The sequence below is a fragment of the Ictalurus furcatus genome, chromosome 24 (assembly GCF_023375685.1).
Source record: "Ictalurus furcatus strain D&B chromosome 24, Billie_1.0, whole genome shotgun sequence".
Classification (NCBI taxonomy): domain Eukaryota; kingdom Metazoa; phylum Chordata; class Actinopteri; order Siluriformes; family Ictaluridae; genus Ictalurus; species Ictalurus furcatus.
In genome coordinates, this window is record NC_071278.1 from 8,758,512 (window position 1) to 8,784,665 (window position 26,154).

At 39.6% G+C, this 26,154-nt stretch overlaps 3 protein-coding genes across 4 annotated transcripts in view; 1 reads left to right on the top strand and 2 right to left on the bottom strand.

Moving 5' to 3' along the window:
* vps28 (VPS28 subunit of ESCRT-I) overlaps window positions 1–26,154 on the top strand; it is a 200,612-nt gene that overhangs the window by 57,200 nt on the left and 117,258 nt on the right. The window lies entirely within an intron of this gene.
* si:ch211-153f2.3 (uncharacterized) lies at window positions 8,083–10,279 on the bottom strand. Its single transcript, XM_053612348.1, has 2 exons — window positions 9,949–10,279; window positions 8,083–8,465 (listed from the first exon to the last, which is right to left on the bottom strand). Exons 1-2 carry the CDS (start codon window positions 10,276–10,278, stop codon window positions 8,340–8,342), a joined length of 456 nt encoding a protein of 151 aa, XP_053468323.1. The 5' UTR covers window position 10,279; the 3' UTR covers window positions 8,083–8,339.
* krit1 (KRIT1 ankyrin repeat containing) lies at window positions 12,757–25,015 on the bottom strand. 2 transcript variants are annotated; one of them, XM_053612328.1, is made up of 17 exons: window positions 24,878–25,015; window positions 21,451–21,612; window positions 20,284–20,440; window positions 19,869–19,961; window positions 19,104–19,233; window positions 18,054–18,294; window positions 17,757–17,872; window positions 17,435–17,578; window positions 17,120–17,276; window positions 16,792–16,899; window positions 16,176–16,332; window positions 15,796–15,947; window positions 15,489–15,655; window positions 15,310–15,397; window positions 15,001–15,207; window positions 14,142–14,258; window positions 12,757–13,216 (listed from the first exon to the last, which is right to left on the bottom strand). In XM_053612328.1, exons 2-17 carry the CDS (start codon window positions 21,547–21,549, stop codon window positions 13,127–13,129), a joined length of 2,223 nt encoding a protein of 740 aa, XP_053468303.1. In that variant the 5' UTR covers window positions 21,550–21,612; window positions 24,878–25,015; the 3' UTR covers window positions 12,757–13,126. The 2 variants fall into 2 exon arrangements, with proteins under 2 accessions (XP_053468303.1, XP_053468302.1); XM_053612327.1 differs by having other exon boundaries at window positions 24,809–25,014.

The window sequence follows — 26,154 nt, forward strand, 5'->3', positions numbered from 1 at the left end:
AAACCTGTCTGATTCTTCTACTGATTTCACATGAAAGCACAACAGATACAAATTCCAATCTGGAGCTTTTCATAACTTTATCAGAAGTTCATTCTGATTCGTGTAAAGCTTTTGTCCACTCCATCTTAGTTCCTTTTCGTGTCTTAGGACTCTGCCAGGGACATTCCACAGATCCGCCCTGAACACTGCTCAGATAACCATGACAACACCATACCCACATCCCATAACCATATGTGTGTGTAAGACATGCTACAAGAGTAAACAAGAACGTCACTGGGTCTCACTATCGATAGGGGTGACGTCCCTCTTTCTACGTCACGCTCACACAGTCACTCATTGCTCTTAGCTCCTAATAAGCTGGGCAAGAGGAAGGGGACGGGGCTCATCCATAATATTAGCCCAGTATAGACCCACCACTAACAAGAGTTCAGTGCCGTTAGTTAGAGTAAGTGGTAGAGCTCTTAACGTAGCTAAAAACAGAAGACAACGCTGTTTCAAAGTGTTTCAGGTAATAGAACAATACCCAAGACAGTGTACTTCAAGACCTAATCCTAAGAGAATGGAAGTAGTGCTGACCAGACTCAGAGATTTCTCGTGTAAGGAAGCTAGCTTTGAAGACTACAAAGCAGCAGTGATCTTCAGAGAGCAGTCACTCCCAGAGGAAACATGCAGGGACAAGAGAGTGAACTGTGATCGTGCTGGGCGTCTGGACATAGAGAGTGCTTTGGCCTGGCTGAGACGAGAGCTGGTAAGATCTGATATATAGGCTAGCGTTCAGGTGAATTAGAAACATGAGGAGCAATCTGGAAAATGTGGAGATAAATATCCATTAGGTCTGGGCAAAAAATGTTCTTTCATTGCAAATATCAAGTATAAGCATGCTAACATTTTAATAGTTGTAGTTATTTGCCAAATTATTATTGATGTACATGTTGATGTTTGTGTCCATTTAGAAACAACACTTTTGATTTAGTTTAAATCCTTTTTCAGCTGAATACACTTTTCACACACTGAATCCAACACTGGTGTTGAATCCATCAAGCGTCGTTTTAGACTGTATCCTGCTTGTACGTGGTATACGGGTGTAATTCGGTGAACTAAACTGCACAGCCTGTGGGGGTGGCCCTGCCATGCTATACAAGAGTTTATTATAGATTCAGGCTCAGGTCAAGTTAACTCAAAGACCCACAACAGCAGAGGTCATCTTGCTTGTTTGAGATGTTATTGCAAAAACAGTCAAAATTATTGTGGGTATTGTCATTCACATGCAGAGGTCACAAGTGCAATGTCTCACCAGCAACATTCCCACGGGATAAATACAGAGCAATCGCACTGTCAGTGACGTATATATCATCAGACACAGCCTTCACGCCCAGAATCAGAGGAAAATCCAAAAGGGGTTGAAACTCTACACAGTGACTAAATGTGGGGAATGAGCTGGTAAGTGTACTCAGGTGGTTTTGAGAAGGGAAACCATCAAACTGTACTAAAATCCAACCTCCCACAACTGCTGTTTAAAATCTAGTTTTACTTCAGCTGTTTCAACGTCACACTTCACAGGATTTCAAGCCGTATTTCATAACTGTAACACAATGATAGCACTTTCTTTTATTCAAATACAATTACTCAACTGACAAAAAAAAAAAGTTTAAGAGCTTGTCGTGTTATTTCATCTCCTATACAAGTCTGATGTCATTTTTTTTTAAGTGAACTGCATAAACCAAGTGTGTGTTACTTGAAAGTTGTAGACAATGGGAGACCGTTGACATAGCTATCTTGTAAAAACATTGACATTTTGACCCGCTGCAAAAGCACAGATGCCATACATGAGCTAAAATCCCGTCTTCACCATACTTGCAAAAAAAATCATGTGAAATTGATTTGAACCATTGTGTCACAGCTAGAGGTCTATGAAGAACAGCCAGGAGGTCTGTGATTTTTAAACGTTTGTTACAATGGTGGAAAATTACAATTCTTTGACTTTATCAGAGTTATTAAACTGAGTTAGTATACAGTAATGGTTATTGGTCTGTTTTACTGGACACTTAAATAGAACGGGTTTAATCAAAACTACATAAAGAAATCGAAAAATAATCCATCCATCCATCCATCTTCTATACTGCTTAATCCTTCTCAGGGTCACGGGGAAACCTGGAGCCTATCCCAGGGAGCATGGGGCACAAGGCGGGGTACATCCTGGACAGGGTGCCAATCCATCGCAGTTCACAATCACATACACACTCACACACCCATTCATACACTATGGACACTTTAGACACGCCAATCAGCCTACCATGCATGTCTTTGGACTGGGGGAGGAAACCGGAGTACCCGGAGGAAACCCCCGCAGCACGGGGAGAACATGCAAACTCCACACACACAGGACCACGGTGGGAATCGAACCCCCGACCCTGGAGGCGTGAGGCGAACGTGCTAACAATCAAAAAATAATGTCAAATCTAATGATCATTTTAATACAAATGTCTTCTGTGTGTGGAAAGTTCAGGAATAAAAAGTACCAATCAAAAGGCAAAAAAAACATTGCACACGTGTATAATGTGTATAATATTTAAACAGCTTTATGTTCAGAAAATAAAACTGTCATGAGGACGAATGTAGTTTTTTTTTTTTTTTTTTTTTTTTTTTTTTTTTTTTTTTTACAGTTAAAGGGGTCCATGGATGTAAAATGTTTGAGAACCCCTGGCTTTGACTGAACTGCTTGTTTTTCCCCAAGGATCTTTACTAAGACAAACCCAGGGTTGTGCTTGTGTTCTGGGAGAAGCTCGCGTGCATTCCCTGTCTCCAAGACTATCATTTCCAATAAAGTCTCATGGCCAGGCTTTCAGCAGTGTGTGTAACAGAAGAAGTAAAAAGTGAGTGTAGAGTGAGCGTTGTGTTCTGTTCTCTCCTGGAGGAGATGAGTCGTGGTTCTACTGCAGTGGCTGAGTCAAAGACATCTGAAAACAAATTTTAGAAAATGACTCTAACACTTGAGTGTAAAGTCAAGACAAGTTAAAAAAAGAAGTTTAAAAAAGAGCTATTTCTTCTTATTTTTTAATTCCTTTTCTCACATACTTCCACTTTATAACTGTCTGTAATCACACATCTGCCACACCAACAATTTCACACGTTTGTAGCAGATTAATTAGTGTATTTAAAAAAATGTAAAAAAAAAAATAAATAAATAAATAACAAAGTGTCAAAAGTTGTTGGCAGGAAAACTTTCTGTTCCTCCATTGCTCCGCCTGGAATGTGCTGGAATTTGGTATGTTATTTTCTTACAATGAAAGCAATTAGAAAGCCTCAGTTCCTCATAAAGGATGGAGGAAGCATTTGCATTTGAAAGAAATTGTCAGTCAGAAATGGTTTCAACACCCGCTCGGCTGTCCAATGGGCAGTCTACACACATACATACACACACACACACACACACACACATTAGCCATGGTCCATCATTTATAGTTTAAGGACAGTGCCTATATTTTTGAGTTATTGTCTATGTTTTCTACACTTTATATTATATTTGAACGTTATATGAACTATGTTAGAACTGCTCAGTGAGTTGTCTTTACTTTGTTTTTAGGTTTTTAATAAAACCCCAAAAATATTGGGACTATAACACACACAGTTCAGATCTCTGACAGTGACAATTAAACAAACTATTTATGCTGCTTTTCTGTGGGGTCACTTATATGATGTGTGCAGTCAGGGCTCAGACGTCCTGTTGACCTGGAAAACCCTGACTGTTGATATAGATAAATATACGTGCATGCACTCCTGTCTCAAGTCTGCTGCCTGTATAAGGATTACAAACACTGTTAACATTCTGAAGGTCGTTTTGCTTCACTATATTTCTAAATACATGCAACATGCTGCAGTGGAGTGTTAGTATGGAGGTCATGTCATTCAGGGATGTTGGAATTATACGTTTCTATCTGACAAAACTGGGGGTTTAAAGTTTTACCCCATAGAATGTCACAGCAGACATCTGTCTGTCTTTATTATTTATTTCTCTTAAACTTTCTCTTAATCCTTTTTCAGAATTTCTTTCAACTGTTTTTTTCTCTCTCAAATGTTCTTTCCACTTTTTTCTATTTTGTCTATTTTCTTTCTTTCTTCTTTCTTTATTTTGAACTTGCTTTCTTTTGTACTTTCAGTCTATCTTTCTTCCATTCTTTCTTTCTTTCTCTTAAACTTTTTTTCAGAATTTCTTTCAATTGTATTTTCTCTCTCAAATGTTCTTTCCATTTCTTTCTCTCTATTGTTTTTGTTTATGTATTTTGAACTTTCTTTATTGCTTGCTTGCTTTCTGACTTTCTTTTGACCTTCAATATGTCTTTCTTTCATTCTTTGTTTCTTTTTTCTTTTTCTGTCTCAAATTTTTTTTTCAGAATTTCTTTCAATTGTTTTTTTCTCTCAAATAGTCTTTCCATTTTTTCTTGTTTTTTCTTTATTTTCTTTCTTTCTTCCTTTTGAACTTTCAATCTGTCATGCCTTCTTTCTTTCTTTCAAAAAATGTTCAAACTTTCTTTCTTTTAAATGGTTTTCAAACCGTCTTACAAATTTTCTCAGTAACCTTCTTTCAGGTTTTTTTTTCTCTCAAACGTTCTTTAAAATTTTTTTTATTTTTTATTTTTTGTTTCTGTCTTCTGAACTTTCTTTCTTTTGAATGTTCTAACATTTTTTTTCTTTCTTTCTTACTTAGTTTCTTTCTTGTTTTGGTGTAGACAGATTACCAAGGGTGCCAATATTAGTGGAGGGCACTGTAGGTAGAGATAGATAGATAGATAGATAGATAGATAGATAGATAGATAGAAACATTATCACATATATTCTGTGGCATGTAAATAAAAATATTTCATCTTCAGTCACCACTTGTACCCATCCTGGATTAGATACTTATTGTTCAGATATAAATAACATTTATAGCATTCATTTTTGTCAGAAAAGGTTTTTAAAAAAAGTTTACATTATAATTCAAGGTTTTAAAGCACATCCTGCAGCTTAACAAGTGATAAACTCCCACACCCCTCAACAATACTTAGATGAGTTAGATGAGTGTAAGAAGCTATAGACCAGTGTCCATATGTACAGTGCACTCAGACGTAATTGATGACTTTCACCTTGACTTGGACTCACTTGAGTCTTTCGGTTGAGACTTGACTTGGACTTTGAAGTGGATTTTTTTTTTTTTTTTTTTGCCCTCTAATGTGTGAACAGGCTCCATGAATTGTTTCTTTAACATTAAATAATACAACAATATCCTGGTATCTTTAAAGGATCCAGAGCCCTTAATTTAATGTAAATCAACGGTAATAAATGTTTTTATCTTATGTTTAGATGTAATTGTGATTGTGAATCAGTAAGGACGTGGCTCCTGTGTGCTGTTACAGATGGAGATGCGATCTCAGGACCAGGCTCTGATACGGCAGCTCATGGACCTACACGCAGGTATTCAGGAGCTGAAGCAGGAGTGCGCTGTGGACGACGGGGAAGAGGAAGAGGATGAATATGAAGAACAGTCTTGGGACTCTGATAATGAAGCAGAGGGGAGCAGTGCTTCCTCCTATTCAGGAGAAATGTCCTTTTGCTCATCCATCTACTCTAACTTCTATACTAGTCCACTAGCACACTCCCTGTCTAAGAGGACATTTGGCCGCCGTAGTTCAGTGCCTTAACAATCTCCTAGCTTCTGACACACTGAGGCTTTCATTCACACTGTTCTCACATCATTTCTTGAAGTATTACTAACTGCTTTCAAGAGAACATAACAGTACTGTAATATACAGCTAGGATGGGGGATGCATTCTGGATTTCATAGTGCTGTTTACTGTGAACTCTGATTATTATCGCAGGTCTCAGTCTGACAAGGTCTTTGTGATAGGCTGCTATTCTACTTTTATTTCACTGACAAACTTTGTTTTGAAAGGTTACTCAGTAGATGTATATGTACAACAGGATCCAAAAGTCTGAGAGCACTAGTGAAAGTGTTTCTGTTTGGCACTGTTTTCTAATTTAATACAACTTTCATTACAAATTATATTATCGACAACAACTTGAGTGAAAAATCCCCTTTTTACTTTAATGACAGTGTGCACCAGAGCTGACACAGACTCCACGAGTTTGAGTCAAACCTGATGAGCCGTTTTAGATCAAATCCATCGGCGTGTCTTCTGAACACATGCTTCAATGGAAAGGATAAGACTCACAGAAAATCTGACCTTTAGTACAAAGCGGTCAATATCAATATCACAAGTTTGTGAAAAGTTTAATTAGTGACCAAGTAACTGTGCAGAATTGTGAATATTGAATAGTTCTCAAAAAGATTTCCTTTTTTTTTTAAATTTCAAAAATTTCTGTTTATTTCCAGTTTCAAAAAAAAAAAATCAATGTTCATTGTGGTCTCAGACATCTAGACCCCACTGTATATACTGTATATATATATATATATATATGTGTGTGTGTGTATATATATATATATATATATATATATATATATATATATATATATATATATATTCCATGTGTTTACACATGCACGCACACACACACATACATACATACATACATACATACATATATATATATATATATATATACATACATACATACATACATACATACATATATATGTATATATATGTGTGTGTGTGTGTGCGTGCATGTGTAAACACATGGAATATCTCTGACACTACTGTTAGTAGCTGCAGATGTTTGACTTTTTCAATAGTAAATGAAGATAGACTGTTTGACTTCATGACGTGGAACTTACATGTCACGTAAAGCTGACACCAGGGTGGCCTTCACTAGTCAGACTTTTTTCTTTCGTTATGATAAAATCTGATTTTATTATGTGCTAAAATAACACACTGTGCATATTTGCATTCACCGGAGCTCACCCGACTTGCATGCAACTCTGCTGCATGTAAAATTGATGATGAAAATAAAACTCTAAAACTAACCTTTTGTTGAAACAGCCTTTTTAATGGGTGACAAAATCTGTGGACTTTCGGAAATTTGAGTTCAAACACAACATATGGTCATTAATAGAATATCCAGGATATGGATTTATCAGAATATACACATACACAGTGTGTCTGAAATTTGTTATGAGCGAGCCATCATATTAGATCAGCCATAATATTAAAACCACCTGCCTAATATTGTGTAGGTGCTGCCAAAACAGCTCTGACTCGTCGAGGCAGAGACTTCACAAGACCTCTGAAGGTGTGTTGTGGTATCTGGCACCAAGACATTAGCAGCAGATCCTTTAAGTCCTATAAATTGCGAATTGGGGCCTTCACGGATCAGACATGTGACTTGATAGCATCAATGAGCCTTGGGCGTCCATGACTCTCTCACCACTTCACCCGTTGTCCTTCCTTGGACCACTTTCGGTAGGCACTAACCACAGCATACCAGGCGCACCCGACAAGAACTGCCATTTTGGAGATGCTCTGACCCAGTTGTCTAGCCATCACAATTTGGCCATTGTCAAAGTCGCTCAGATCTTTACACTTGCCCATTTTTCTGGCTTCCAACACGTCAACTTTGAACTGACTGTTCACTTGCTGCTTAATATATCCCACCCCTTTATAACGAGATAATCAATGTTATTCACGTCACCTGTCAGTAGTTTTAATGTTATCACTGATCACTGATATTATATATAATCCCATTATATATAAATTGCATAAGTATTGGATCTTACACACTTTCTTACATACTCATTATATCGGCTCTATTTATGCCAGGAATGAATAAGCTAGAAAAAGAACATAGAGTATGGTAAAGGTAGTGAGTTAATATTGTGATTTTATTAGGTGTGAATATATATTTTGATGAAAATGTTCATTTGGGACATATCACGCATCAGATGGCATGACAAAATCTCATTTATTTATCGGTTTGGTCATTTGTTTTTATTCAGCAATAAAAATGTTCAATATATTCTCTAGATATAGATCTAGAATCATAGTCCTGCATATTTTTCACTACAACTACTAACATGTATAAAAGGTACATACACATATTTCCTCAGGTCCAGCATTTTGGGGACTATCATTGCCATAAGAGCAAATTTTTAGGGTGTGGTCACAGTTCAACATTCTTAAAGGCATCAAATCTTCCAAATTAGCAACAAAAATAAAAAATAATAATAATGTGCATTTCAAAATTCCTTTGTTTAAAGATAAAATAAAGCAAGCTTCACATGCAACAAGACTATAAGACTATAACACACAAAGTGAACAGCTTATTAAAGAGACTTTTGTGACATTAACAACTCTTAACAAGACATCAGAAGGAACAGACATCTTCTTCCAGTTGTCATGCTGATCTCAGTGCTGCTCTGTGTGATCGGAGTCTAACAAAAGAGGACCACTTTCCCTCCTCAGTCTCTGGATCTCAGTGTTAAGCCCAAGCAGGGTCTGTGCCAGCTGCCGGTCCTGTGAGCGCATCTCCAGCTGAATGTTAAAGAGAAAAACACAGAGACACACTTCAGCGTTCATTTGGCTCACGGCAGCCAGACACAGCCAAACAGACTTTTCAAAACCCATTAAAGTGACGCATCACACATCATTTTTATACACAAAGTTTTTCAGATGTTGATTTGGGTCGGGGGTTCGATTCCCACCGTGGCCCTGTGTGTGTGGAGCATGCATGTTCTCCCTGTGCTGCGGGGGTTTCCTCCGGGTACTCCGGTTTCCTCCCCCAGTCCAAAGACATGCATGGTAGGCTGATTGGCGTGTCTAAAAGTGTCCGTAGTGTGAGTGTGTATGTGATTGTGCCCTGCAGTGTATTGGCACCCTGTACCCCGCCTTGTGCCCGATGCTCCCTGGGACAGGCTCCAGGTTTCCCCGTGACCCTGAAGAAGGAGTAAGCGGTAGAAGATGGATGGATGGATGGATTTGTGTCCACATTTCAGTAGGCAGGTGAATTCTGAAGAATTTTACGGTAAAACTTTTCGATGAAGTTTCACGTAATTAACATTATTTATTATTATTTATTATTGATGTTGTTGCCTTAATACATCAGTGGTGGTTAATTACTGTCATTAAATTTCTGATCATTTATGTGCACTTCTTTCTAATAACTGATTGAAGAAACATTGGTTAATGGAGACATAGCGATACAGTCACCACATAGTTTCACTCATTATGAACAATATTAAAATGACATAACTTACTTTTTTTTTTCACTTTATTAGCATCAGTTATGATTATTAATTCCACAGCTTATGGTTTGTAATGTTGCATAATGCAGTAAATAGTCTTAGTTAAGTAAATTGTAATGTAAAGCATTACCAATGTTATTATATTAACTTAAGCTACAATGTTTAAGCTAGAGTCCAATTAGTCCATATTTTGTTTGTAATCATTTGCTAAGATTTTTATTTTTATATTATATAGATAGATAGATAGATAGATAGATAGATAGATACTGTTCTATCATAGCACAGCTTCTCAAACCGCAGACCTGGAGATCCAAAACCACAGACAGTTTGGAGATTTCTCCGCTTAAAGACACCTGCTTTAACTCACCAGAGAATTTCCAATGCATGTCTTAGATGAGAAAAAAATGACCAGAGTGTGCTGGACTCAAGGACTAGTTTCGAATAAAAGATTCATCAATATTTAAAAATCAATCAATCAATCAATCCTGTACACAGATGTCCTGTGTTATGTATCATAGCTATTTGGAAATATTCCTGTTCCTCATAAATTTGGACATTTACCATTTATAGGAGGTCGTTACGGTAAAGTTGTACAAATACTTTATTTTGAAGTAAGAAACTCCATGCATTAAGGTTGAATTAGAGAAAAAAAAACTCTACAAGGAGACTATGTAACAAGTGAGTTTGTGCTTCACATGATCCATGAAGTAAATTTGAAAAATTGTGTATCAACCTCAAAAACATGTAGTTACACTGAAGTGAAATCAACTCACCAGTTCAGACCGTAACCAGGTAATTGCTCCATCTATCTTGGCTCTGCGTAGCTCTTCATTAGCTTGGAAACTCCTGCCAGTGCTCATCAGATCATCGTCGTTTTCAGAAGACGCTCGCGGCTCGGCTGTTGCTCTGAAGGCATGGCGGAGCTTGTTTTTAATGTTCTCCAGCACCATAATGGATACTGAGTCCTCATACTGAGTCTCTGGGTTCATTGTGGCATCCAGGGGAGTAAATGAACGTGTGTGAGACGATGCCTTGGTCCTACTAATACCCTTCCTCAGGGGACTGACTACTTTCACACACACACATCTTTGGTCCAGTGTCATACATTAGTGGGTTTTTTTTTTCCTCTTGTCCCTGGCAGTCTTTCTGGATTACTCACTAAAACACTGAGAAACTGTCACTGATGAGCAGCAAGTGTGTAAGTCCTTCTCTAGTCTGCTACCACATTTGGGCCTGCCTTGTTTTGTCAGTGTTACTATAGAGAACCCCCCCCCCCCCCAACCCGGCAAGAAGAATGGACGGACATTGTGGACAAAGTCTATTGTTTCATCCAAAAGAAGTGAAAAGGTGCAGGGGGCCTTGCTCACTCAGTCTTTCACTCACCCCCACCACGCACCCATTCAGCCTTTGTGTGAGAAATGGGCTGCGAGAAAGATCTCAGTCGAGTCTTTCTTTGTGACGGAGTACAGTGTTTCGACAGCTAGTTTTCTTCTGACCTTTTCCACAGGTTTTATAGGCTTGAAAAAAAAACCCAACTCATCACCACCATACGTCAAACGAGGCAGCGGCTAAGAAGCTGGAGTCTGTGCTTTTCAGTGGGACACCACAAAAGCTTGCTGTGGAGAAACAGAATTAGCACTTTTGTGTGTAAAGCAAGCGTATTTCCCAAGGGGCAATCAATCCACAACTGCCTGGCAGGCTTGACACAATCCTTTCGCTCGCTCTGTAGAAACAGAAACAGAAGTCTAGTGTACTCTCCTGCCTCATGCAAGCTACGCCAACACTTTGTTTTTTTCTTTTTTTCTCACAAAGGCGCATGTTGAACAGCACCAGAACTGACCAAAGTAACCCCCTCTCCATACATTTCTTCAGTTAAAGTCATTCTTGAAAAGCACTTTATTTTCAACTCGCATCTAACTTCTTAACTGTTCAGTGGGCAGTTCTGTTGTGGCTTTGTCATGCGGTGTAGAGCTTCAGTGGTTTTGAAATATCAAGCTCATTATGCATGCCTATTGGATGATGAACTTGGTGGGGGAGGGGGAGGGGGTCTAGGGATGAAGTGTGGAATACCGTGTGACATTTGCGCAGAGATGCTCATTAGACCATGTGCAAATGTGAGATTAAGTCTTAAGGTCAGTCAGTGAAGCAAAACATGACAGTCTAACAGAAGACGAACGAGCAACCATTAAACTCACAGTGATAGTTGAGAGAAAGACATTCAGTGGCGGAAGGCTGCCTTTACTCTAATCATCCAGTGTAATATAAATTCTGCTTCACACCTAACTCTAAGAAAAAAAACAAAGACCAATGACACTGATATAGGAAGATACATTTCACATACACCTAGGCTAAAGATATTCTCACAACTCAACATATTTCATGCTACTATACATTTCTTTTGGCGAGTCACTTCAGATGTAACATAATGCCGTAATGATCAGCATTAAGTATGGAGGAAAAAGGCTGAAGCGTTTCATCCACATGACACCATCCTAACTGTGAAGCATGGGGGTGGCAGCATCATGTTTCGGGGGGTGTTTTGCTAGAAAAGGAACTGGTGCACTTCAGAAAATAGATGAGGAAAGATGTTTAGCAGCAAAACCACAGGACATTAGACAGAAAGTTAAAACTTGGTCGCAACTGTTTCCAAAAGGACAACGATCCTAAGTATACCTCCAAAGTTGTAACATGATGGCTTAAAGACAACAAAGTGAAAGTATTAGAGAAGCCATCACTGAAGAAGCTCTGATCTGAATCCCACAGACAATTTGTGGATCGAACTGAAAAAACATCTCTGAGCAAAGAGGCCCAGAAACCTGACTGAGTTAAACCAATTGTGTCAGAAGGAATGGGCTACAAATCTGGCAAAATATTGTGAGACGTTTGGGACATAAGGCTTCTCCAAGTCACTGATTCAAGTTCAAGCAGTTAAAAGGCAATGCCAGCAAATACTGACAGCGTGCGTCAACTTCAGACGCACTGAAAATCTGTTCTAGCAAATCAAAGAGGAAATAAATCTATCATTTTTTTAATATAAAATGTGTGAAGTTGTGAGAAATTCAGTTTGAATGTCTTTAGCCTAAGTGTACGTAAACATTTTTCATAAAGATAAGATTTTTTTTAAAAAGTGAAACAGTAAGATAATCTCCTTAATGGGCAGTGACATTATAAATTAATTTAGATTTGCACAGTTAAGCTTTAACATTTTCTTTCAGTCTTCCCAGGACAAATCCTGGAAATTTCCCGAAAGTCTAATAATAACCTTCACCAGTGATTAGTAATTCTAGATCTTTCTATTCTGTCTTTCGATTCTGCCCAGTTTCTCAAAAACATCGCCGCAGAAACATCATTGTTCAATGTTAAAGTGAGCATCACACGCAACTCTCTCTCTTCCACTTAAGCTGATCTTAACTTTACAAATATTTTGACTGATCGGATCCTGTAGGCATGATTGTGCAGCCACCTACTGGTATCTGGTGGTAAAAACAAGTGGTTAACACCAGCAAAGCCACATCTGAGATCATTTTGTAATGGTCTTTCGGATATTACCGTAAAAGATTTTCTGGAGTGAGTGATTAATAAATAAATATGTTTCAACACTGACAGAATACTTTCTTCTTGTTATGAGCTGTTTTATAAAAAAAACAATTATATCACCCTGTAATATATTATATATATTTTATTAAAATGCAATCATTACATATAAATATTTATACTTCCACAGCAATGAAGAAAAAAGTTACAAAATTAAAAACTGTATTCCAAACAGAAGCACATGCATGGTTTAGACAGTGCTACCTGGAACAAAATCCTACAGACTTACAGTAAAAAAAAAAGCAAACAAAAAAAAGCACTTATTCGACAGTAAAAGTAATACAAATACAAATGCAAACTCTAAAAGTCAAGGCAATCTCATGGCATGAGTTCTGAATCTGCAGTGCATGATGGGAGTTAGCCGTATGCATATTTGTCTGATGCTGCTCTGTCGTTATGAGTTATCTGTCCACTCAGCTTCATTAGCAGCTTCACAATCAGGCCTGCCTGTAGAGGAAACATGGGTACTCATTGTCAAACACAGACTGACATAACTGACAACAGTATCTATACATACTGGCTATATATATATATATATATATATATATATATATATATATATATATATATATATATATATACTGCCACAGACTCGCTGTAGGGGGTAGAGCTGGATCTGATCAAACCTCTCCTTCAAGCCTAACCCACACAATGGTGTACACCACGAAACAACACATTAAACACATTCCAAAGCCTGGACTTTTGGCTCGACTCCATCCAGCTCCACCCAGGTAGGAGGCGATGGATCAGGTCTGACTCCACCCAGTGGAATTTTTTGTTCTGTGCTTGGAAATCTTTTATTAAAATGTATTGTTTCCTCGACTACCAAAGATGTACAAATCCATCCTCTTCAACATACACTGTGATGTAATGCCTATTAACTACTTATATACAATGTTTGTTTACTTAAAAACGTGAAAATAAAGTATGCTATGAATAAAAGGTATTTATTTAGACCAATTTTCCAATGTTACGCTACAAGAGACTTGGGGCGGCTGTGGATCAGGTGGTAGAGCGGGTTGTCCACTAATCGTACGGTTGGCGGTTCGATTCCTGGCCCACGTGACGGAGTCGTTGCCCGAAGTGTCCTTGGGCAAGACACTGAACCCCAAGTTGCTCCCGATGGTAAGTTAGCGCCTAGCATGGCTACCATTGGTGTGTGAGTGTGTGTGTGTGTGTGTGTGTGTGTGAAAGAGTGAATGAGACACAGTGTAAAGCGCTTTGGAACTGCTAAGGTTAAAATAAAGCGCTATATAAGTGCAGACCATTTGCCATACACCATGTCAGCCAAATAAAGGTAGAACATCTGGAATATTTTCGGGCTTCTTTCTAATGTGTACTAACATAAAAGCCACTTATGTGTCTAGCATACCTGTTTAGTGTGCACTATGAAGTTCTTCTTGTTCTCAAGACTGTGGATTTGGACGTACTGGTCAGCCTGCCCGAGTTGCCACATGAAGGTGCCATACTCCATGCTGAGGTGGAGCACCTGGAGCAAACAGAGCAAAGTTACTGCAGCTCATACAGAGGAGAGATGCAGCATTAAGAGTCGTAGGGCCTCCGGGTTAGTGTGACTTTGCAGAACATGCATGATGCAATACCAGAGCTGAGTTTTAACCATTTAAGCTAGACGAAGTCAACCCACTGACATGTTTAAGTCAACGTTTTGTTGATAATTATAGTTGTAAGTTCTCTGTCTTATTTTAAGTCCACCTTTAAGGAAGTAGCTGGAATTGCAATGAACAGTTCGAAAACCAATTGAACAGAAAAAAACACTTCTAAGTTGTCTAAGTTCTAAGTTAATATTCTAAAGAATATTTAAAAGGCTGATTTATTAAAATGACTTCGGAAACGAATAAAAATGTAAAATAACGAGAGTGAATTCTAGATGAAAAGAGAGAAATAATAACAATGGTGTGGTGTCATATAACAGAATGTTTATGGTTTAATAAGGGGTGTATTGATGCGTTTGGTTCAAAATTCAGAGAAAGTTTGTCATACTTAACAAGTTTGTTAAGTGCATCATGGTAAAACAGTCGGCAGAAACAGATGGACATTAATCAAAAGGAACACTATTGCAATATGTACAAATTTGGGCATAATTTCATACTAGTGCTTGGGCCCCAAATAATCGCTCCTTGTGACAATATTTCTTACTGTCTCCATTGCTATCATTATCACTACTGATCTCTGCAGAAAGTCGTTACGATAACGACATGCTAATGCCTCACCTTGGTTTCCATGTTCATGAGGTGCAGTCCTTTGGTGTTGACCCCCACGTAGACCCGGATGACCTTGTGGGTGCTGGAGCTGGCCTTGGTGTAGACCTGGCCGGTGAAAAACGCAGCACCGTAGGTGGGAATATCCCAGCAGTTCTGCAGGAAGAGGCGCTGAAGGTGATGCATTTCTTTACTCACTCCCTCACTGGTGCTCACACTCTAATAAACCAATATACACAGTGGTTAGATTAGACACAGCATAATAAAATCAGATTAAAAAAAAATAAAAAATCAATGATCTGATCTGAAATGCAACCCTGCCTTATACTCGTGAAGTATTCTGTTGGTCCAGTGATGTGCTTTACTTTTCACTTTGGAGATCGGAACGATGGATTTCAGGTTTTCCTCACTGTTGAAAACAGACAGAGTGAGAACAAGGTGTATCATGATAGACATTGTACATAGGAAAAGCATCAATTTAATGTGAAGCTGGTGCTTACTTCAGAAAGCCTTGTTTGTGTTTTTTGCTGTCATAGTTGCCGTAAATGATCTGCAGAAGGAGGCTGGCTAGAGTTATGAGCTTGCTATCTGATGATGAGAAGAAACCTTTGAGGAGGAAGTAGCGAGCTTCATCAAACAGGATGAGGATGGAGAGCGGATCTTCAACCTAGAGGGAATGTCCAATGAAACACTTACAGGATTAACAGTCTTTTCATCCATCTATCTTGTATTCTATCAAGTGTTGCCTTGTTTAAACTTGGTACAACTGGAAAAGCGGTGTGCGGGCATGGTAAAATTGTACGACACCTTCTTTTCAACATCCAGAGGCAGACGGACATCTCTGCGTAGGAAGAGTTGGGGGCTTTCCCTCTGTGGGTCCAGTGCAGTCAGGTCTGTGACGATCTCGGGCCAGATACGCAAATGCTGTAAGGGCTTGTGATAGGGCTTCAGCTGCAGACCTTAAAAACAACGACAACTGCTTGGTTACAAGTTGTTGCGTTTATCCCAGTCATTCTGTTTAACCTATTAAAAACAAATGCAGCTTGTGTGTAGTTCGGTGTAAGAAAGTGCCAGAAATTCCGGCTTAAACAGCAACGCGATCGTTTTCCATGGATGGAAAGCGTTGTGAAAAAGAGCTAATTTTTATTGTCCTTTTTAGGACTGTACAATGTTGCGGTGGGACTCACTGAGGTTCTCAGAGCAGATCCAGATGGTGAAGTACTGCTGTGTTTCCTGTGAGAGCCTCATACCCTCCATGATCTGCTGCACCGTAGTGTTGTTGCCGTGCTTCAACTCCACTGAGCGGTACGAACCATCCATGCGGTAAATCCGCACCTTTTCATACTGACACAGTTTTCATGCAGGTGCTCGTTAAAACTTAGAGGAACAGTGACGCTGAAGGACTTTTGTGTACTCTCCAGCTTATATTCTCACGGGTGTGTGCATTTGTATGCTGAATAAAGCCAGGCAATACAGTAAAGTCTATATATCCATATATACACAATACTGTGCAAAAGTTTTAGGCACCCTATTTTTTTTTATATTGACTTTGTTTCATTTAATACTGTGTACTGCTCTTTACTGTATATTTTTTTAAATGTAGAAACATTTACTTTCATTATTTTGAAGGCATCTTTGCTCTACAGAATTTCTTTGCATGTGCCTAAAACTTCTGTGCCGTACCGTACTATACATGTCGCCAAGCCTAAACCCAAGCGTTTAACAACTATTAACGTTCGTTTACACAACTCAAGTTTTTCTTGAAGTATGTAAGTACTGTATATACAGGCCGATCATACGTACTGGCTGGTTATTGGCTTGTTTAAGGAGTTTTACAGTTTCCTCCCAGTTGTTCTGTTTATTCTCCTCACAGACTTGAAGGGGGGAACGTTTCTGTTGGTCTTCAATGTGCTTTAAAAAAAAAGAAAAGAAAAAAAAAGAATAACAAAACAGATGGGAATTGCGAAAGAAAAGAAAAGAATGCCTTATAAAAGACGTGCTTAACATGAACATAAGGTGTGGCTTCATCTATAAGACTTTGTTAGCATTTAGAAACACATAGACGCTAACTCACTGGTCAGTGCAGTAGCAGGAAAAAAAAACGAAAGCTATTTTAGGCAGCTTGACTCACCCTGTCTATATCAGGGTGCTGAAGCAGGAGCTCCACAATCTCTGAGTGGCCTCCTCCAGCTGCAAAGTGCAAGGGGGAGCTAAGCTGTCCATTCAGCAGGTTGGGGTTGCAATTTCCTTTCTCCAACAAAAGTTTGGTGGCCTCCACCTTCCCATGCCTGCAAGATTAAAACAGCCACATCACAAATACCACCATTTTTCTTCTGCCTTCTATTGTGTGTTCATTTTTTAACAGTCTGAACAATTTAATTTCACACTATTACCCTTGTGAGATTAAACAGAGAGTGAGCGAGACACAGGAGAAGACGGTACATACCAGCATGCATAATGGATGGGGGCCCAGTGATCACTGTCCAGCAGTTTGACAGAATAACCACTGTCCAGCAGTTTGGACAGAAGCTCTGTGTCTCCCTCGCAAGCGCTGCGATGCAGCGGGAAGTCATCTACCCACTGGCGATCTCTTTAAAACAAGGCGGTATTTAAAGATCATGGGCTTTACAATGGATTCGAATTTGAAACAGTGATCTTAATTAAAAAATTCTCATTTCCTAGAGAACGAGCTGCAGTAGTACAGCAGTACCCTGAACTGTAATACGTGTAGTAACTGTGGAACATTGCAGACTCCTTTATTCACTCACTTGTCCTCAGTCACACTGGTCATGCTACGCTGCCATTTCTCTCTCTTTGGAATCTGGATTTTGGAGTAGTCTGGAGCTCCCAAGCCAAAGTATGGATTAATGATGACCTTATCCACCTATACACACAAGACACAGACAAACAACTGCACTTAAGTCATTACTCCTAATTAATACATGGAGGATTCTTTTAAAAAGGTTTTCTGCTTTATTATCTTCTGATAGACTGCGCTGGTATTTCTGATTTTCTGAACACGCTGCTCCTTTTCTTATTTTAAAAGACGTTTACTGTTATCTCACTCTGTTGGTGTACTGCAGGTCTGAGCCAAAGAGTGGATTCTCGATACAAATGTCTGCCCTCTCCAGTGACATCATCTTGCTCTTGATCTCCAGCGCGGTGTAGCCCATGTGAAGCGTGTCGTTCTGCTTGCTCTCGGTAGAGTAGGCCGGATTGCTGACATTGGTTTTGACCCTCTCTATAGGCGCGGGTCTGAAGAGTGCAGGGATAGCGTGCGGCACACTGTGCTGCTCCGCTAACCACCTGAGGGCAGCGACACAGACGTTTTTCAGTAATACAACATCTTTTATTATGCCCTGTCAGCATATACTGTGGTGTGCGACCAAATAAATATATCAGGCTATAACTTATGATCAGTGCAAGATTGTTAGTAGAACACTCCACACCTAAAAATCGAAACAGAGCTTATAACCCAGATTAAAGTTGCAGTATGTAATGTTTGAGTGTTTTTAAGATTCATCTATTTTCTGATTTAATGTTAATTTAAAAAAAAAAGCACAAAAAAAACCCAGTGATTCTCAATATAGTCGTGCAATGGGTCTTGCACCTTCATTCCTTTTCAGTCTTAGGTCTACATTTTTCCGGCCCAGAAATAGGCTCAGCTCTGTTCCTTCTTTAAACGGTTACCCACATTGGAGTGAAGTGAGGGGAAGGAGAGGGGTCACTGTTTTTTTTATTGCAGTTGTGATTTGCCTCACATGCAACAAAGGGCTCTGACAATTACATATCGCCTATTTTTATTTATTTAAACTTTAAATGTATTTATTGAAATATGAGTTACAACATATATCATTTTAGCTCTGTTTCCACAGCTTTCCATAAATCTGCTCTCCATTCTAACTCTCATTCATTCTTTAGACCACATTTGGCAAACTTTCCCTATGGGATCATGTGGCGCTCGTGATTGGTAACTTGTTGGACCTCATGAGTTTGCTGTGATTCTTTGACTCCCAGAAAACAAGTAATCTGTACTTATACTCAATTCTACCACACAGAGGAGTTCACAGAGGAAATATAATACTGGCACGAGCATGGAAGCCGTCAAAGCCTACTTGTCAAGGCCGAGAAGCATCTTTGAGGTGATTGAGTTGAAGTGGGCGCTGGTTTCGCTGCACACACGCATGATGTCTTGAAGGCAGTAAAAGCTGGGACTCCCAGGGTGATACACAGCCTTACTATTGTCTGTTGAGGATTAGAGACCGCTGTATTAATTATGACCCAAGTATACACTACCAGTCAAAAGTTTAGACACACTCATTCTTTATTTTTATTTTTCCACATTTTATAATAATAATAAAGCGATCAAAACTCTGGAGTAACACAAATGGAACTATGGGAACTACGTTGTGATAAAAAATACAAAACAAATCTAAATAATTTAGTATTTTAGCATCTTCAAAGTAGACACACTTTTGGCCTAGAATTTCCAGAAATGTATTCTTGGCATTTTCAGGATCGATTTCTTGAGGAATTTCCCTGAGATGCTTTTTAAACAGTATTAAATGAGTTCAAACCGACGCTGGACGCTTACCGCCTGCTTTTCCGAATATTTCGCATATTCTTTTGTAAATAAAATGCTCGTTTTCTAATGAAAGAAACGAATACGTTGGCGCAATCATATTTTTGTCCACAACACCGATTTCAAACATTTAATCACACACCTTCAGATCAAAATCCCACACCTTAAGATCGTGAGAAACATTTCACTCGAGTGTCCACAAACTTTTGACCGGTAGTGTATATTACTGACATGTTTTCAAAAAAAAAAAAAACATCCAGACAGTTACACTGTCCTTGTAATCATCCCAGTATCTTACCTTTAACATTAATTGGCACAATAAATAGAGAGGCCTCTTTCCCTTCGTTCTCCCCATCTAGAGGGAACTTCCTCATGTGCACAACACGTTTCCCTGTGACGAGCACCACACACACAGTGTATTAACAATCCTTAATCAAGAACATATGAAGACATAAAATAGTTGACTGATTCACTGTCTCTTCCATTCTCATCACTCTGCTTCTATGTAGCCAATAATTAATACTTATAACACTGTGCTGTAGTCAGAAGTCTCGATTCTACAGCACCGCACATACACGTCTGATATTAATACGCTCTGCTAATACATACTATTCCACACAGTGATGTTATTTATGATAGCACGCCCACTCTCATGTTCTTCTGCTTAATGATAAATACTATGTGTGTATGAAATGATAAGAGGATATACTAACCTATTATGCCTTGGTTATTTGATATGGGCTTAGTTGCTTCGTCCACATATTCCAGGATTGACTTTATCTTGTCACTGCCTGCATGGATTTTGGTCCCCAGGAGAACCTTCTTCCTCTTCTTCTCTTTTCCCTCAAGTGGAACTTCAATCAGCAGAATCTACAGAAATGACCCAATATGTATATAAGTAGCATACATGTTTACACGAACATTTATGCACAATATGTAAAGATGTCTATTACTCTTTAAACAAAAAGAGAAGTATGAATACGTTCATTAGCCTTTTCATTACATTAATTTACATGTAAATACTTAAATTACATAAATCAATCCAAACTATACACTCATGACTTATACACAGTGACCATTTTATTTGGAACACCTAGCTTATACACTATATGGACAGCTGGACCACCATATGTGGTTCTTCCTCAAACTGTTGCACAGGATGTCTTTGTACGCTGTAGCGTTACAATTTTCTTTCTCTGGAACTAAGAGGCCCGGACCTGTTCCAGCATGACGTTGCTCCTGTGCACAAAGCGAGATCCATGAAGACATGGTTTGAGAAGGTTGGACTGGAAGAACTCGAGTGTCCTGCACAGATCCCTGACCTCAACCCCACTGAACACCTTTGGGATGAACTGGAACACCGACTGCACCCCAGACCTCCTCACCTAACATCACTAACGCTCTTGTAGATGAATGAACACAAATCCAAACATCCAATGGAAAGCCTTCCCAGAAGAGTGGAGGTTATTATAATAGCAAAAAATGGGGACCAAATCCTGAATGGGATGTTCAACAAACATGGGTGTGATAGTCAGGTGTCCACAAACGTTTGGCCATATAGTATACCTAGAAATAGGTAAACCTACCGTATAGATGCACTGTATATGTGTACAATTATCTGTTGCTATGGACAACATGTCAGCCCCCTCCCTGTAGTCCCTGTGTCACAGCTAAATAACAGTTGGTCCTATGGTGGTCACTTTCCATTGAAACATGGAATAGAGGGATGCTGACAATTTGTTTATAGCAACAGATAGGCTACACGTCAGTTATAATTATATAATTACAAAATACATGCATAGGCAAGTATAAGTGCAAAAGACCAGTGAGTGTAGATACAAGGTGAGTATAAGCGTGTAAGTAAGTGTCACTGCTCTCACCTCATATGCTTTGGCACGGTACTCCTTGGAGCTGAGGCTCACAGCACTCTTTGGCCGTATAACAGCTACAAACACATCTTCAAGCTCCTGATTACCCATCTTTTACACATCTCATACCCAATGTTTCACTTTCTGATAGCGGCAACTGTCTGAACACCATACCTGCAGTGGATGGATTAAAAGTAATAAGCAGGAGTGGACATCATCAACATCATTATTATTATTATTATTATAATTTTATTGTGAACCCAACAAATAATGTCACAATTTACATCAGCATCCTGGGTATACTTTTACAACACTGACTTACAGTACAGTACTCCTCAGAGTAAGTACAGTACTCACTTACAGTACGTACTCCTCAGAGTAAGTACAGTACTCACAGTACAGTACCCCTCAGAGTAAGTACAGTACTCACTTACAGTACGTACTCCTCAGAGTAAGTACAGTACTCACAGTACAGTACCCCTCAGAGTAAGTACAGTACTCACTTACAGTACGTACTCCTCAGAGTAAGTACAGTACTCACAGTACAGTACCCCTCAGAGTAAGTAGAGTACTCACTTACAGCACGGTACTCCTCAGAGTAAATACAGTACTCACTTACAGTACAATACTCCTCAGTGTAAGTACAGTACTCACTTACAGTACGGTACTCCTCAGAGTAAGTACAGTAAGGTATTGCTAATGTGTTGTGTTGACATTATGAAAATGTCTATCAATTAAAGGAAAAACCCACCCTGAACATCTTTTAAATTAACCTTTATAATTTAACAAGTGATCAACAACATAACGTGAACTTCAAAAGGATCCCATATTTACTGTGTAATAAAACTCTGAGTTGATTCCTAAAGTTGATTCCTAAAGTATGATGATTTATTTTCACCTTTGGCTGACAGCTTACCATATTGCCCACAATGCCGTACTGTACTTACTGACAGCGTACTATATTACCCATGATGCCGTATTATACTTACTGACAGCTTACTATATTACCCATGATGCTGTACTATACTTACTGACAGCTTACTATATTACCCAAAATGCCGTACTATACTTACTGACAGCTTACTATATTACCCACGATGCCATACTGTACTTACTGACAGCTTACTATATAACTCGAGTGTCCTGCACAGATCCCTGACCTCAACCCCAGTGAACGCCTTTGGGATGAACTGGAACACAGACTGCACCTCAGACCTCCTCACCTGACATCACTAACGATCTTGTAGATGAATGAACACAAATCCCCACAGCCACGCTCTAAAATCCAGTGGAAAGCCTTCCCAGAAGAGTGGAGGTTATTATAACAGCAAAGGAGGAACTAAACTCTAGAGCCAGTGTCCACAAACTTTTGGCCCTATAAATGTATATAATGCTGTCCCTAGTAATCATTAATAACATTTACAGTATCATCCACTGTTAAGTAGAGGACATAACACAAGGGTTAATGAACAGGTCATGTTGCCTTTAGGTAGATCAGGCACAATAACCAAGCTTGGAAACGCTCTAACTTTTTATAGTCAGTTTGACCCCAAAATTACGGGTCATGTTGACCCGAACATTATGGATCACGGTTATTTCAGGTCATTTTAACACAAACATTACGGGTCACGGTGATTTCGGGTCATGTTGACCAGAACGTTACGGGTCATGGTGATTTCGGGTCAGTTTGACCCGAACATTAAGGGTCATGGTGATTTCGGGTCATGTTGACCAGAACGTTACGGGTTATGGTGATTTCGGGTCAGTTTGACCCGAACGTTATGGGTCATGGTGATTTCGGGTCATGTTGACCAGAACGTTACGGGTCATGGTGATTTCGGGTCATGTTGACCAGAACGTTACGGGTCATGGGGATTTCGGGTCAGTTTGACCTGAACGTTATGGGTCATGGAGATTTCGTCATGTTGACCAGAACGTTACGGGTCACGGTGATTTCGGGTCATGTTGACCAGAACGTTACGGGTCATGTTGACCAGAACATTAAGGGTCATGGTGATTTCAGGTCATGTTCACCAGAATGTTACGGGTCACGGTGATTTCAGGTCATGTTCACCAGAATGTTACGGGTCATGGTGATTTCAGGTCATGTTCACCAGAATGTTACGGGTCACGGTGATTTCAGGTCATGTTCACCAGAATGTTACGGGTCACGGTGATTTCGGGTAACGTTGACCAGAATGTTACGGGTCACGGTGATTTCGGGTAACGTTGACCAGAATGTTACGGGTCACGGTGATTTCGGGTCATGTTGACCAGAACGTTACGGGTCACGGTGATTTCGGGTCATGTTGACCAGAACGTTACGGGTCACGGTGATTTCGGGTCATGTTGACCAGAACATTACGGATCGTGGTGATTTCGGGTCAGTTTGACCAGAACATCACAGATCGTGGTGATTTCGGGTCATGTTGACCAGAACGTTATGGGTCACGGTGATTTCGGGTCATGTTGACCAGAACGTTATGGGTCACGGAGATTTCGGGTCAGTTTGACCAGAACGTTACAGGTCACGGAGATTTCGGGTCATGTTGACCAGGACGTTACGGGTCACGGAGATTTCGGGTCAGTTTGACCAGAACGTTACGGGTCACGGAGATTTCGGGTCATGTTGACCAGAACGTCACGGGTCACGGTGATTTCGGGTCAGTTTGACCAGAACGTCACGGGTCACGGAGATTTCGGGTCACGTTGACCAGAACGTTATGGGTCATGGTGATTTTGTGTCAGTTTGACCAGAACGTTACGGGTCACGGTGATTTCGGGTCAGTTTGACCCAACATGTAAGGAGGGCTTCAACAAATGCACCAACAAGTAAATCTGCCCATGTTGAGTCAACACGAGCAAAACTTTAGTATACTTCTACTTTAAGTAAACATTTATAACGCATCGTTTCGACCTGAACAGAGAGTTTTAAAGCAACTTGAACCCAGCAGTAAGATGATGTTGAACTGAATAATCTAGACATCTCGAACATAAAGAAATAAACATGAAGTTGCTTAGTTCATGGAGATTGTTTGGCACCTCAGAGACCACTATACAACCCCCGGATACCAACTAACTAGCAAGCCAGCTTCCTACAGAAACTTCAATACACCACCAAAAACAATCAACTCAATTATCGTAGTAATTAAAAAAGACGAAGATATTTGCTTTAACTGGAAAGAGCGAACATTTATCTCCGTGTAATTGCTGCGGAAACATGACGTGCCGCTCGGCCACCACCTTGCTAACTAACGCTAGCTGTGTTAGCTTCTGGACTAACTGAACTAACAGCGACTGTGAGGGAACGCTATAACGCGTATTAACGTGGTGTTAAGACCTTATTACACAAAAGAGTCCTGAAGCTTACCTGAAAATCTCTACTTTCATACTGATGTATTTCCAGCTAAATTATAGAAATTATTAAGTTTAGAAAAACCTCAAGTTGTGTTAACTTCCGGTCGCAGGAGATCAGCGTGAGGATGGAGTTACAGCGTCGCAGACACTGAACAGGAACCAAAACACACAGACACAGACGCGCGCGCACACACACAGAGACAGACACACAGACAGACCGACACACACACACACACACACACACACACACAGACAGACAGACACACACACAGAGAGACAGACACACACAGAGAGACAGACACACACACAGGCTAATCAATGCTATACTTTTATGCTTAAACTGAACACCTTAACACTAACCTGAGTAAACAAAAGGAAACTTTCTGAACCTAAAAAAAGAGCTTTTTTGTTTGTGGGGACCAGCCAAATATACCCACAAGGTCCAAACAGTCAGATATTACTGTTTGTGAGGAGCTTTGGTCCCAACCAAGATACAACACTCATCCCCCCCCATGACTGTATCATGACACATCATGGACGAAAGTTTGTGGACATCTAACTTTGCACCCCAGACCTCCTCACCCAACATCAGTGCCTGACTTCACTAATGCTCTTGTAATCTACTGAACACAAATCCCACACAGCCACACTCCAAAATCTAGTAGAAATCCTTCCCAGAAGAGTGGAGCTTATTATAAGATGGGATGTTCAAAAAGTACATATGCATGTGATGGTCAGGTGTCCACAAACTTTTGGCCGTAATAGTATAAAGAGTTGACTCTATTGCATTGATTCAAAACCATCCCTGAGAAAGAAAAGAAGTCAGAAACCAGCTCTAAACATCATTAAAGTGTCTGCAACTAAGAAACCGGTTCATGTGTAGTTTTGATTAGATAAGACGAGTGATTAACAATGCCCACTTAAACATGTCACAAATTATGGACGGAATCAAAAGAACTCCTTAGTTTTAGACATCACAGAAAAATACCTGCTGCGAGTTCTCGTTATTGCTTTAATTGATTTATTTTTCATAAGAACAACTTGTCTACCATGTAGCATTAGTAGCGATACTTCAGAAACTTAACATCTACCAGTTTGTTGTGTGTTGCAGAGCAAGCTGAATTTTCAGCAGGAACATAACACACAATATTGTTAATGCAGTGCTGAGAATGATCCACCAAGTCGCTTTAATCTGGTGTGGTGGTAGTCTTAAAAACACCGCGAAATTTGTTTAAACCATACATGTTACATTTCATAAAACGTACAGCTCGTGCAGCACAAAAATCGCCATTGGTTAGAGCAACAGCCGATCGCTTTGTGCTACTGTTCAAATAGGACACGCTGAAATAAACACAATCA

Bases quoted from the DNA above. Each gene is read 5' to 3' on its own strand.
- si:ch211-153f2.3 (XM_053612348.1), bottom strand. From the start codon at position 10,278: ATGACACTGGACCAAAGATGTGTGTGTGTGAAAGTAGTCAGTCCCCTG. The intron at 8,466-9,948 runs GTGAGTTGATTT...TTTAACATTCAG, and splicing joins CCTGGTTACGGTCTGAACTG to CTGGAGATGCGCTCACAGGA.
- krit1 (XM_053612328.1), bottom strand. From the start codon at position 21,549: ATGGGTAATCAGGAGCTTGAAGATGTGTTTGTAGCTGTTATACGGCCA. The intron at 19,962-20,283 runs GTTAGTATATCC...TGCTCGTCACAG, and splicing joins AAATAACCAAGGCATAATAG to GGAAACGTGTTGTGCACATG. The intron at 15,948-16,175 runs GTGAGTCCCACC...GTTGTTTTTAAG, and splicing joins GATCTGCTCTGAGAACCTCA to GTCTGCAGCTGAAGCCCTAT.